Source organism: Thunnus maccoyii, chromosome 7 (assembly GCF_910596095.1).
Source record: "Thunnus maccoyii chromosome 7, fThuMac1.1, whole genome shotgun sequence".
Classification (NCBI taxonomy): Eukaryota; Metazoa; Chordata; class Actinopteri; order Scombriformes; family Scombridae; genus Thunnus; species Thunnus maccoyii.
Genome location: NC_056539.1, coordinates 27,677,761 through 27,692,192, shown reverse-complemented (window position 1 = coordinate 27,692,192; position 14,432 = coordinate 27,677,761). Strand labels below are relative to the sequence as shown.

Genomic DNA, 14,432 nt, shown 5'->3' with positions numbered 1-14,432 from the left:
AAAATTGTATATCTTTGGCTTTTGGACTGTTTGTAAGACAAAAACCTGCAATATGAAGTCGTCACCTTGAGCTCTGGGATATTCTGAATAAATACAGCAGGACTGTCTTCTTTTATCCCGACCAACAGTCCACAACCCGACAATATTCAGTTTACTGTCATAGAGGACTAAAGATAATACACGCAGTAAATCTGCATTAAATAGATGCTGAGTTTTAATTATTTATTGGAATATTTCACAATCTCATGATTATACTTGTATACTTGCTTAGCCTGTATTCATTTATTTCATAATGCCTTGTTTATTTAATAAATAATAAAAAACACTTTGGGTGTGCATACCTGGAAATTGTGATTTTTCAACTATTTTATGACATTTTATTGACAAACTGCTTATTTGATTCATTTATAATAAAAAATGGTTGCAGTCCTGATTACTACTGATTGCTACTAGCCATCTGGTTTGTTGCAGCTCCTTTTTAAACTCATTCAGCTGCCTCTTCGGGTCCCGTGAGGCTGCAAAGACAAAGATTTACCTGCTGAGCTGCGGAGGTTGATTAGATCTTCAGTTAGTAACAGCTCTCCTTATTTCATTTCCATTTACTTTTAGTTGTGCACTGGGAGTTTTCACACACACAACATTAAAAAGGTGCTGCGCAGCCTCACAGGTGTTTTCAGTTATTCTGGCTGATTACACCTCCAAGGTGAAGCAGGTCAGAGCTGTGCTATTACATGACAAAGCTTTCCTGTCCGAACAGCTGCAACAAAACAAAAGTAGGAGGGTGGGGGAGATGTCAATAAAGCTCAGCCTGTATACACACACACACACACACACACACACACATGAAAACAGGTCTCATTGGCCAACAGAAGTAACTAAAAAGTTTAATCTCTCTTTAAAAAAGTGAAATTTAAAAACACAACCCGCCTCCAAACACTTTCAAGTGCATCAAATAAGACATAAAGCTGTTTATACTTTGACAAAAGTTTATTACAGTATCTGACCACTCCAATATCTTCTTATTTTTTTTAAAAAAATCATCTGTTTTTACGTCTACAAAATAAGCCTGGAGATGAACACGTGTTTAAATGATCAGTTTTAGTCTACAAGGCCTCGTAGCACACGGTTAGTAAGAGGACAGTGATCAGCAGAAACAGGTCATGTGTCGAGACCGTGTGAATAAATCACTCGGACTGACTGTGGATTTACACAGAAGCAAACCATCTGTTAAAAGCCCTTCGTGACTGACGTTTAATTCTTGAAGGGTCGTTTGAAATCAGGGCACAAAAACACTGAAAATAGGGACTTTAACTTTGTATAAGAATAATCTGATCTAAAGGTCGTACTGGAGTGTTTTTCTACCTCCATGATTCAAAAGGCCTCTTTTTTTTCTCAGCGCCACATTTAGCTACAGACACGTCATGATTAACACAGGGTTAAACTAGAACCGCTGCTTTAATAAGTGCAAGAACACGTCATGGGGGGGGGGGGGGGGGAGGGAAGAGTTTGGGGTCAGTCTGGAAGGACAGAAGATGTGGACTGTTTTCAGTTTTTAATCAATTAGCAAAAACAGTTCAAATACTAGGAGGTTTCCTGATATATACAAGTAGAGGGAGAGCTTAACTTCACTGAAAATGTAAAAAATCGCCGAGCTTGAAGGCGCCTGTGTTTTACTGGACAGTCACGATAAATTCCTGCAGTTTTTTTTCCCCCCCAGACAGAGCAATAAACAAACCAGTAATGCAATACGTGGGGCTGAGAATTCTCACATAAATACTGAATGAGAGGTTTTTCCCTCCCTCAATTTATCAGTAACTATTCCTATAACCCTCTATGGCATAATTCAGCAAGAACTATGTCTTGTTTATCACTTATCATCCCACCTACTAAGCATCTTCTGCCTCAAATTTGCTGACAAACTTCACTGTGTAAAAAAAAATAGTAGTTCACAGTGTATCCATAGTGTATCCATAAGGACTGAAATGCATAATACTAAACAGAAGAGATACCCAACACCCCTGACAGAAACCAACACAGAGAAGGGAAACAGATTCAATGATAACTGCAAAAACAAAACACACAATAAAGAAAAGCAGAAACAGATAATAGTTGAATCAACATAAAAGGCAGTTGTCTGTTGTGTGAGAGGCAACGTTAGAGATCTTAGTGGAGGAAACACTTTTTTATGACCGTTTCTACGAGAGCTTTTCCAACCCAGTAACATTTCAGGTCACTCTAGCTGTTTCGGACCTTCTTAAAATGCGTTTTGGGTCCCCAGGATGAAAGTATCCGTCTCATCCCTTCCAGACTGAGCCAGACTCAACAGCTGATTCTGGTCCTGACTCACATTTTGAGAAATATGAATCAGGCGCTGGATGCCGACACCACCTATTCAGTCACAGTAACTCGTTCTGGCTCTCTCTCGTACCTGCCGCTGTGATTTGTGGGTTTGATTGTGTGTTAGATTGGGATTACTGGCCGCCGTCCCCGTTAGCCTCCCCTTCTTCTTCTTCCAGTTCCACCAGAGGAGCGTGGCGGTTGGCCTGAGAGCCCTCGCTGAAGAAAACCTTCTTGATAACGCCTGACTTTGGCGCCCGGATCGTGTGCTGCGGAGACGACAAAAACAAGCGATGGATCAACCTCAGTCGCTCAGTGAGTGTAACTACGTTAGAGACGGACTGGCGGTTAAAAGGTCACGATATGTGTGTGTGTGCGGGAGCGCCTCACCTCCATCTTCATGGCGATCATGACCATCAGCGGGTCTCCGACACTGACTTTGTCTCCTGCTTTCACCAGCACCTGAACACACCACAAACACAACAGACTTGATGATCTAGAGTTGTTTCAATAAAAAGTAAATTCAGTCTTTGTGCTTCTCAGGAATAAATATATTCGCTCATAACGTCACTCAAGGATAACGAGTAGCTTAATCATGCCGTTATTATTTCTTTATTAGGCTGCTGTAAAAGTTCTCTGCGGCTCGTTCAAAAGCCTGGCAGCCAGTCTGCTCTTATCACTACTGTTTCAGTCTCATAACGCTGGCTGCCAGGACGTTTTAGATAAACAATAATACACTCAGGAGGTGTCCTCGTAGAATAAAATGAGAGACAAGGTAGAGACGATGTGAAGCAGGGCGGCGTTTCTTTTAACGGGGTCAATTCTTTTGTGTTTATAGCGTTGACGCTTAACTGCCACTGAAAGGTTAAGCTGTGCCCAAATCATTTTTAAAGAAGGGGAAAGGAAGTTAACTGGATATATAGAGGGAAGTAAAAGCATCAGGTATGTATAGTTTGAAGGACGGCTTCACATTAGATGCTCGTATGAAAACTGAAACAGGTTTAACTCGCTGTTCATACTGACTATAAGATCCCTTCTAATGAGCTTTCAGTGGAAGTGATGGGGGACAACAGTTTCGTTCGGTGTAAAAATGTATTTAAAAGTTATCTCAGGTTAGTGTGAGGCTTCAGCAGTCAGAGTAGTCAAATCAAGTACATATTTTCAAAAGTTTTAGTTCAAAATTTTTAGTAAAAACTTTGTGTATCCGTGGTGACGTGTGGAGTGAATGTTACACAAAGCTAAAGAGACTTTGTAACTTTGGAAGATATCTACATGATTTGTCTAAATCAGACTGCTGAGGCCTCATATTAGTTTATGCATTTCTACACAGAAGAGGATTGTGGATTTTGTCCCCCGTCACTTATATTGGAAGCATGTTAAGAACAGATCTGGTCGGTATGAAGAGGAGGAACGATTACAGTGAGCAAAACCTCTTTCAAGGCTCATATGAGCACCTGACTTTTGTTTAAAGACAGACTTTAAAAATTTTGAACCTTGAAGTTAATAAAACTGACAACAGCAGAGCTTTCATTAGTCAAGGTATAAACACAGTAATACACACCTGCTTTGTGTTATGGTTCATAGTGCTGTCTTGCTGAGCCCCAACATACAGTATATAAATGAAGCCTGAAGGTACTTCACAGTGTCTCCAATCATCTGTCGTCAGTTTTAAAGTTGAAACTCTTTTATAACTTAACTCGGCAACTTTTTTATTCTACCTTCTGTGCAGCACTTTGTAATTTACTCTGTCGACTCTTACTTGCAACAATGTCAGTATCTGACATCTGAAAATGATTTATTTTTCTGTAAATGTTGAGTCAACAGCCCTCTAATGTTGTATCTTGAATTCCTGTTTAAACCAGGATATTTCAAATGGTGATTTAATTTCTCTCAACTTAAGACATTTCCTCCAGAAAAATGTGTGACAACTAGTTTGGCCTGATGTTTGAAAAATAAAAAGATCAATTCAAGTCACTGCCAACTTGAATTCATAACGTGGTGAAACCGAACTCACCTTCTCTATGGTTCCAGTCATGGGGGCCACCGCTCCACCCTGAGCCCCGGAGCCGCTCACACCGGCCAGATACTTTGGCACCGGAACAGACACCTCGGCGCTCCCCTCCTGCAGAGAAGACGTAAAGATGTCAAAAACGGAGCCGACGAGTTAATTGAGAGCTGAGGTAAAAGGGTTCAAACGGGCTTTAATTTCCCCTGATGTCAGACGTTGAGTGTTTATCACCGGTTTTAGCAGATGATGGATGCTAAAGACTGGAGATACAGACGGTTTCCGCGGCGACAGGTGAAGTGTCATTATCTTTAAATCAACTGTGTGGATTTACGGCTTTGTACTAAATCCTTTATTTTGCCAAATTAACCTGCAATACTTTGGCTGTAAACAATAAATACAAGACAATAAACCTACGAGAATAATAATAAATCTACATGACAAGCTTTTACAACACTATGAAGTGTTTATCATTTCAATCACACGCCAACAAAATAATAATAAATCACTAATTTCTCCTTCTTGTGACTTTAAACTGCATATAAGTATTAAAACCCCTGTGTGATGATGTCCTTGGCTGAGTGGATGTAGATGAGATGTAGGGAAAACAGATGCGAGGCCTCCGTCATATCTGCATCTAATTTACATTTAGGTCACCCGTGCATGCGGCGTCTTTGTTGTTGACAGTAGGGACGTACCGTGGAGAACAGGTGCACCGTGTTGTCCAGGATCACCAGTTTGGGACGAGACTTCACTCCGTTAACGGAGCAGTGCAGGAACGAAGCTCCGCCCTCAGTCTCCACCTCCCCGGTCACATGGTACGCCTCCTCACCGACCTGAGAGAACAAAAACATTTACTGTGAAGAAAACGGATCTGAACTACAGTCGCACCTCTTATCAATGAGATTACTACTGAAATATGATCAATATTCATACTGTGACTATTACTACTGTTAATACAACTAAATGTCTTTACTATTACTGGATGTCTGGAACTTCACATACTGTTGGAGAGCTTGTCTTTGAATCCATGTATAATAAATTCATCAACAATCATAAGGGATCATTTTTATTTAGATGTTTTTATTATTTCTATTTTGTTTCATATTCAAAACCACAATTTTATGTAAATTATTTTGCACTTTGAGCTGCATTGTACATATGAAAGGTGCTGTACAAATACATTTATTATTATTATATTATTATAATACAAAAATCTCATAAGCTGATATATAAAAACTGATCTTTAAAAGATTTGGGTTCTTCAAAATCAATTTAATGCCTTATCAATAAAATTGTGTAACACAGTACAAAAAGAAAACTCACCTGCATAGTGTAGCTTCCATCTTTGTTGTATGTGACGACCACGTCGACTTCTAAAGACAAAGAAATGTTTTAAAACAGGTTTGTGATTCATAAACGAGGTCTAAAGGAAGCAAACAAGTGGAAACCAGGAAGAAACTTGACGCTGATGTTTCAGCTGAGCGTTATCGTGATCATCAGACTGCCGCAGCAGCAGCAGCAGCAGGACTTATTTTTGGCCTTGCAGTGACAATTTTAATAAGAACATTGAATAATGAATAGGAGTTCATTAACGGACTGTCACAAAGCAGACCGGCCTTAAATTTAATTATTCAAACAGTCATTAAATGAATCAGATCCACTGTTCTGACCTGCTGCTGTTTCAAACTAACACAATATATCACTTCTTCAACTGATTTAACACACGATGGAGCTGTCGTTACGTCTTCCTCTAAAGAATCTGAAACGTCACTCCATGTTTGGAGACTATTAAAATCTCACATGATCCTGTTTACCTGCCAAAACTGGCGGCTCTAAAAGAACAGATTGATTCAAACAGGCTCGACAGAAAACAAATCCATAACAGTTTCGTTAAAGCGAAACATTCAGTAGTTTCTTAAATTTGAGGATTTGCTACTTTTCTTTTTTAAATTATTTAGGTTTTGGACTCTTAGTTGAACAAAACAAGCAATATTAAGATGTCACCTCAGGCTCTGGGAAACTAATGGACATTTTTCTCTCCTTTTTCACATTCTCTGAATAAACGAGCTCAATCTGACATATGATCTAAAGGCTCTGGTTTGAGGCTGACAGCGTCGGTCTGTCAACTTTAACTATTGGTACTTATTGACAAAAAAGTTTCTCAGCTGTTCCAGCACTTCTGATTTGACTTCTCCCTGCAGTGCTGTACACCAGAGGGCAGCAAAGACAGAACAGCATGTTAAACTTACTCTTGTCTCCCAGCTGCAGCTTCATGTTTCTGTTAAACTGTATGTTGTTTCTCCAGCCACTGCTGGAGCCAAACGGGGAGAAGGGATCTGGAAATCACATACACACACACACACGCACTTAGACTGTTCCTTTTTCAGCTCAAATGTGCGCTATAAATCATGTGTCATCATCACACCGGAGATGACCGTCTTCTCTCCTCACCGGTGGAGATCTGTGTGAAGTCCTGTGTGTGTCTCCTCTCCTGCAGCAGCAGGCCCAGGGCTGCCTGGCAGATCGTTGTCCCAGAGGGAGCCTTCGGTGCGGGGAAGAGGTCGGCGTAGTGCTGAGGGATGAAGCTGGTGGTCACGTTTCCTGCCTCGAACTCCGGGTGACCCGAGAGACTCAGCAGAAAGTCTATGTTAGTGTTCAGACCCACGATCTGAGAGCAGCAGCATCAGCAGAGAGGACGGAGAGGATGCAAAGAAAAGTGAACACAAAGAAACATGAATTCTGGGGATTCAAGTGACAATTAACTAATAATTAATAATAAGTTAATTCACTTATTTTGCAAGTATGACATGTAAAGCATCATTTGAGTGTGTCTTACATTGTACTGCCGTAAACAGTAGCGCAGCTTCTTTAAGGCAGCGGATCGGTCCTCTCCCCACACCACGAGCTTGGCGATCATCGGATCATAATGAGCAGACACCTCGTCCCCTGAAAACAAAGAAACAATATAAAATACACTAGAGGTTCAATAATTGATTCATCGATTAGTTGATTAAAAAAAAAATCTGCAACTATTCCTCATTTCATTTTTCAAGCAAAAGTACCAAACATTTGTTGGTTCCAGTTTCTCAGATGTGAGGATTTGCTGCTTTTCTCTGTTTTATATTATTGTAAATGTTAATATCTTTGTGTTTTTGACTGTTGGTCGGACAAAACAAGACATTTAAACGAGTTACCTTTAATTCAGAGAAACTGGGACGAGTGTTTTTCATGACTTTCTGGCATTTCACACACTTCTACACACAGATGTACATACATACTGGCAGCCACAGTGTTCCCAGTGTTGCACTATGATGATTCACTTTCTATTTATCCATCCTTTATAGTTTAAACACTCTTTTTTTCTTGTGATTGGATAATCTTTATATTAAGGTCTGTTTAAATTACTTTATAATTTACTTTTTTTGGATTGGAGAGGACTTGTGTGGGCACATTCGACTTTCTTTTGCCCACGCACCTATTCATGTAGTTTCATTATGGTATTTTATTTTACTGTGATGTCTTGATTGCACAAACAAATCAGATCTCAAGGACAACAGAGACAGAAACACATGAGTGGAGACCAGTCAGAGTTGTAGAAGCATTCTTGCTGTTGTTTCTGCTCCCTGATCTCTTATCCATCAGTCATTGATTTCATGTGGTTTTAGTTGAAGTCTGTCTTGTGTTTTATTTATTTCATCTTGTCAGCCGAAAGGAAAACCATCCATATAGACAGGATCTGTGAGTTGGATCTGGACATCCTACCTTCTCTGACTCCGGTCTCTATGCGTGTGTGTTGGTCCGGGGGAGGGGTGGAGAGATGCAGCAGAGGCCCCGCCCCTGGCAGGAAGTCATTATTTGGATCCTCGGCATAGATACGAGCCTCGAACGAATGTCCGTTCAAGATGATGTCATCCTGGAGCAGAGGCAGGCGCTCCCCTGCTGCCACCTGGAGGAGAGCAGGCCGAGAAGAGATTTTAACTCGTCAGTTTAAAATCCAAACTCGCTGCTGGCAAAAAGATAACTTCTGTTCACTTTCTTTCTCTCTGTATGCCTCCATACCACTACCTCCTGCACGTGGCTTGAACGGTAATAACTAAGAACACCTTTACTCTTCTGCTTTTTCTCCGTCCCTCACCCTGAGCTGCCACTCCACCAGGTCGGTTCCAGTGATCATCTCAGAGACGGGATGCTCCACCTGCAGCCTGGTGTTCATCTCCATGAAGTAGAAGTTATGCTGGGCGTCCATGATAAACTCTACCGTACCTACACAGAAAAAAATTCAAGAGAGAAAATACTGTTTTTTAGTATCTGGGTCTGGGGCATAGGGGTGAGGTATGTAGGTAGGTGTGTGTTTATGCCTCACCTGCTCCTACATAGTTAACAGCTTTAGCTGCTCTGACTGCTGCTTCTCCAAGTTTCCTCCGAACTTCAGGACTAATGCCAGGCTGAAAAACACAAACATTAAGAGACACAGTGAAAACAATGAAAAACAAACACATTCAAGTGATTAAAGCCCTAATAGTCCAGTTTCACAGTGTGCATCCACATTCTTATGTAACATTTATATTGTAATGCTAATCGGTAGACAGAGAAGATTTCTAACTTTCTCATGTCTCTTTACTAAGAGCTTTTTTTTTCTAAATGTACATTTTGGGGTTTGAGAGAAGCAGTTAAGATGCATATATTAGTTTTCCCAGCTGCCTGTTTGGACTCAATCACACTGGGAGACATGTTTGATAATAAAGGCTGCAAATCTTTTTAAGACACTGTTTTCTAACTTTCTACTTTGAAAAAGTTGGATTAACTTTATTATTATCCTAGAGGGAAACTGGTTTGCAGTGTGGGCACAAAACTTAATATACACAATAAAAACATAAACAATAATAAGAAAAAACAATCAGCAGGCAGTCTGAGACACAGTCCACACCTGGCGTACATCATTAATAAACAGCACACAGAACTAGACAGCACTGTCCTGCAGCACTTATGATGTACAAAGATTCTACTACTAATGTTTGGACCACAAAGACACAAAGCAGCACAGAAATAAACACAATACTTTCTACTATACAGCATTAACTATAGCACTGCTGTGAGTACGTGATCTGAGTGTATACATGAAGTCAGGCACCATTTAGCTAGTTGTTTCAACTGTGAGTATTTTTCATAATGGCAAATGGCCAACTATGTCACAAAAATACAAACAGGCAACTCTAATGAAATTCTTTCAGACATACACATGGACACACTCACCCCTGGTGCTTCCTCTATGATCTTCTGATGTCTCCTTTGGACGCTGCAGTCTCTCTCAAACAGATAGACAGCGTTACCGTGAGTGTCCCCGAACACCTGAACCTCCACGTGTCTGCAGCGGCGTGGAGACAGAGAAAGAAATAAAAGAACAAAGTTATCTTTTTTATGTCACAAAGATAACGAGTTGGCGGACTGATTGGTAATATCTGAGTGAACGAGTGTTACCTGGGATCCTCTACAAACTTCTCAACCAGCATGACGTCATCGTTGAAGGATTTTCTGGCCTCTCGTCTCGCCGACTCCAACTGCTCTATGAAGTCTGAGTCTGACCGTGCAATACGCATCCCCTAAACACACACAAACAACACACACACACACACACACACACACACACAATGTTGTTTTGTATTCGCTGAAGTTACTTTGTTAAAGTTATTTAGGCTTTTCCACGTCGTCTCACCTTCCCTCCTCCTCCGCGGACCGCCTTGATCATCACAGGGTAGCCGATCTTGGCAGCCTCTGCTTGCAGCCTCTCATCTGATTGGTCCTCTCCATGGTAACCACCAATGATTGGCACCCCGGCAGCTGACATGATGTGTTTGGAAGTGCTGGAAAAAGAAGGCAAAACAATAAATCAATTGCCAAATATGATATATTTCACAGTGGATGAAGCTGATTTCATGATTTTCATATAAACTCAAGTGTGTGTGTGTGTGTGTGTGTGTGTGTGTGTGTGTGTTACCTCTTAATGCCCATGTCTCGGATGGCAGAGGAAGGTGGTCCAACGAAGATGATGCCTTCCTGTTTACACGCCTCTGCAAACTCTGTGTTTTCTGACAGGAATCCATAGCCAGGGTGGACCGCCTACACACACACACACACACACACACACACACACACACACAAGATTACTAAAACATTAGGTGTAACAATGTCAAAATCCCCTGTCAACACTGTCTAGGAAGAATGGCTCGACATGATGTTGATGATAACGAAACATGACGTAAAGAATTCTCCTTTTAGCAGGATTAATAGCAGATGACAATATAACTTCTTTCCTAAAAGCTTTCAACATCAAGTACTGATGATTACTTACATGTGATCCAGACTTCTTGGCCACCTCCAAAACTTTCTCCATGGAGAGGTAACTCTGCTGGGAGGGTGGAGGCCCGATGTGATAGGCTTCATCTGCCTACAAAACAACCAAAGCAAAACAGACTATTTACAACTGAATGTACAGAAACTGTAGAAAAAGCAAAGTTCAAAAGTTTGATTACCAAAACAACAAAAACACAGAGCTACACAGCATCTCACCATGGCCACGTGCATGGAGTGTCTGTCTGCATCACTGTACACAGCCACAGAGCGGACGCCCATCTTCTTGGCGGAGCGCATCACACGACAGGCGATCTCTCCTCGATTGGCTATCAGCACCTTCTCTATCCTCCCCACCCCTGGACAGGAAACAGCATACACAATGTCTTTTATTTTAATGTTCTTTAAATGAAAACTTAAGATTAAGTCTGGTACTATGTTGTAGTAAACTGTAGCTACATACAATATTACCATCGACATTTTTCAAGCATTACTCTCCCAAATTAAGTTGTACTTCCTTAGATGCAAAAGAAGCATACTGAACATAAATAAAGACAGATATTTAAAGAAAGATCATATTTAAGTCACCCGCAGTCTATAATGAAGCTGTTATTTAAAGCATTGACAGTGTTGTTCCACTATTATGTCTTACATGAGCCCACATTTTTCACATGTAACAGAAACTTTAGTAACTAATTTAAATTACAGTTTACTCATAATTCAGTTGGTAAACATACACTGAGTAAACGATAACATGATGTAAAGTACTGCGCAAATGTTTTAGGCACTTTAGATGTTTAGATTCTTATCCATCACGCAACACCTTCACAGAGGCATCTGATTGGTCCAAAATTTATTCTGCTGCATGACAACGACCCCAAACATACAGCCAGAGTCATAAAGAAATGTCGTCAGCTACAAGCAGAACAAGGAGTCCTGTGTGCAGGTGTACAGAGGATTACTGGTGCTGTTTTACTGAACTTTGTATGAAGTTAATTGATAAATAAAAACTATTAATGGCATCATTTTTGAAAGTATCCTCCCTTTACTTTTAGAGCTTAAAACTTTTGCATAATACAATTCTGCTGCAAGTCTCATAGATGATAATAATATTGAATTATTACCCAAACCCTAAGCCAAACACTAACAAACTGTTTCATTTCATTTAGAGTTTTGCATATAACGCAGCAATTTGTGTTATGATAATATGGCGAGAAACAATTTCATAACTCACCTCCTGAAATAAGCCTCACGCTTTTTTTGGTCCATGACAGTTTTCTGAGGAGAGGAGAGAAATGTGAACAACTTGCAGACAATTCATTTCTACATGTGAAGGGCAGAGCAGATGCTGATGAACCGACTGTATTGGCAGCAGGGTTAAAGGAAAAGTTCACAATTTGAAAGTCTGTCTTAAAACAACAGTCAGGTGTCCATATAAATGCTGAAGGAGGTTTTCCTTGCTGTAATCATTCCTCTTGTTCATACTGGATATTAAAAGATCCCCTTCAAATGCACTTTCAGTGTAAGTGATGGAGGCCAATTTGTCATTTTGTGCAAAAAATGCATTTAAAAGTTTATCTGAAGCTTATATGAGGCTTCAGCAGTGTGAGTTAGTCATATCAAGTGGATATCTGACACATTTACAGTCTTTTTAGCATAAAATTCCCTCTTTGTGTCTTCTTGGACAGTATTTCCCTGTTGAGCTGCGGTGGAAGTATAGTAACAAAAAGAGAGACTTTGGCACTAAAAAGACTAATGTTGAAAGATATCTACTTGATTTGACTCATTTGGACAGCTGATATTCATATTAGCTTCAGACACTGGCAACCACATTCCCCGGTTCACCTGAGGACAAAAAAATACAGCAAAAAGGCCCTCTAACGTGCCCCCACAGTAAAGCAAACATGATAAAATGCCTTCTAAGGTGCCAGCACAGAGGAAAAAACATCTGTCTTAGCAATGGGTAAAACAGGATACGGCCCTATAGAGTGCCTCTGTATGTGACAATCTGGAATGAAGTGCCCTCATGGGTGCCCTGTCAGTGGAGAAAAGTGTGATAGTGCCCTGTAATGAACCCCCACAAGCGAGAACACATGATGTGCCCTATAAGTTGTCCTTGTATTGTGGAGAGGTTCTGTATGGGTGCCCTTCTAGTAGGAGAAAAATAAAATTTAAAAAAAAAAGGAAAAAGTGCCATTTAGGGTGCCCTAAAGTCTATCATACTGAGGTGCAGAATTGGGTGCCTTTTCAATGGAAAAAAAACAAAAAAAACAATTAAGTGCCTCTAGGGTGCCCCCAAGTGTGAGAAAACATGATGCCATGATGAGTACCCTTTTAATGAACAAAAAACAGTGTCCTATAGGGTGCATTGTATGGGAGAAAAACACAATGAAGTGAAGAGTATATTCTGAATCACCCTATGAAATGTTAATCTTAATTAGGGATGTAGCATGTATGCTAACATGCATCGCTGTTCTCTGCCCACTGAGTGTATCAGGTGCCCTTCATATTTTTTCTGCCCCTTCCCTCAGACAGTCTGAGTCCGCCACTGTCTCCAGATAAACTTTTAAACACATTTTTGCACAGAAGGAGCATTATGAATGCAAGTGCATAATGAAGGGATCTTCTAATAGTTAGTATGAACAGGAGGAATGATTACAGCAAGAAAAAACCCTTTTCAATATTCATTTGAGCTCCTGACTGTTGTTTTAAGACAGACTTGGAAAACTGTGAACCTATCCTTTAATTTCTGAAACCATGTTTACAAACACTATGAAGGAATATCCAGCCTAAGTGACTGAATTAATTCATTTTACCAAACTGGTTAGCACAGGTGTGTATAAAACATTAGCCACGTTAGCTGTCAGTCTGCTACCTTTATTTAACCTTGCTCAGTTATTATCTGATCCAGCCGTTCGAAAAAAAATGATAAAACATTTCATCTACACGTTAATGTTGAGTGGAAAAATACCGTGACTTTGTTCAAGTCAGCAATCATGAGCACCGGCAGATCATTTACAATCTTCGCTCAGACTTAAAATAACGTTAACATTGGTCGGCTTGCAAACTTGATAGCTGGTTAAGCTAACAGACGCTAAGTAGCGAAGTGGTGAAAGATAAGGTCGGCGGGGGGGCCAGCGTGTGTCATACATGATCAATGCAGTCATGTAACACTTTCATGTACTCACTGTGTAAATATCCTCAAACCCTGCAGAGTTGGGAAACTCAGGATAACAGCAGCCATAGCTACCAGCTGCTGCAGCTAGCTGACTGCTAACTGATTGACTGACCTGCTGAGGAGGAAAAAAAAAGCGAAGTGGTAATTTTCTAAACAGCTCATATAAACTTTATTTCTTCGTCAACTGAAGCAAACAACTAAACGTACAAAAACGACATATTTAGGCACCTAAAAAACACATTTGCACTTATAAACTCTACCACACACTAATAGATATATATGTATATAAATCTCGATGTACTAGTTTTGACCTTTACAAGGACTCGTAGGGTCGACAACCAATAAGAGAAAGCGATATGGAGGTGGGGGAGGAAGCTGCAGTTACTGCGCATGACCAGCAGAGGGAAGCGTTTCTCTGTTAAACAGGTGGTGAATTACAGAAATGAGACTGAAAAATATACACTAAACAACTATACCGGCTTCATTATATAATATTTCTGAATTATGTTTTAACTTTGCAATTAAAAAAGTACCGATATTTGGTAATGAGTAGAGGAATCT

At 40.3% G+C, this 14,432-nt stretch overlaps 1 protein-coding gene across 1 annotated transcript; it reads right to left on the bottom strand.

Moving 5' to 3' along the window:
• Positions 1-968: 968 nt before the first annotated feature.
• mccc1 (methylcrotonyl-CoA carboxylase subunit) lies at positions 969-14,163 on the bottom strand. Its single transcript, XM_042417673.1, has 19 exons — positions 13,882-14,163; positions 11,928-11,971; positions 10,913-11,052; positions 10,695-10,790; positions 10,341-10,462; positions 10,059-10,206; positions 9,824-9,945; positions 9,599-9,710; positions 8,709-8,790; positions 8,481-8,608; positions 8,108-8,291; positions 7,182-7,291; positions 6,797-7,013; positions 6,595-6,681; positions 5,669-5,718; positions 5,041-5,178; positions 4,352-4,459; positions 2,728-2,799; positions 969-2,606 (listed from the first exon to the last, which is right to left on the bottom strand). The coding sequence occupies exons 1-19, from the start codon at positions 13,935-13,937 to the stop codon at positions 2,472-2,474; spliced, it is 2,151 nt and encodes a 716-aa protein (XP_042273607.1). The 5' UTR covers positions 13,938-14,163; the 3' UTR covers positions 969-2,471.
• Positions 14,164-14,432: the final 269 nt, after the last annotated feature.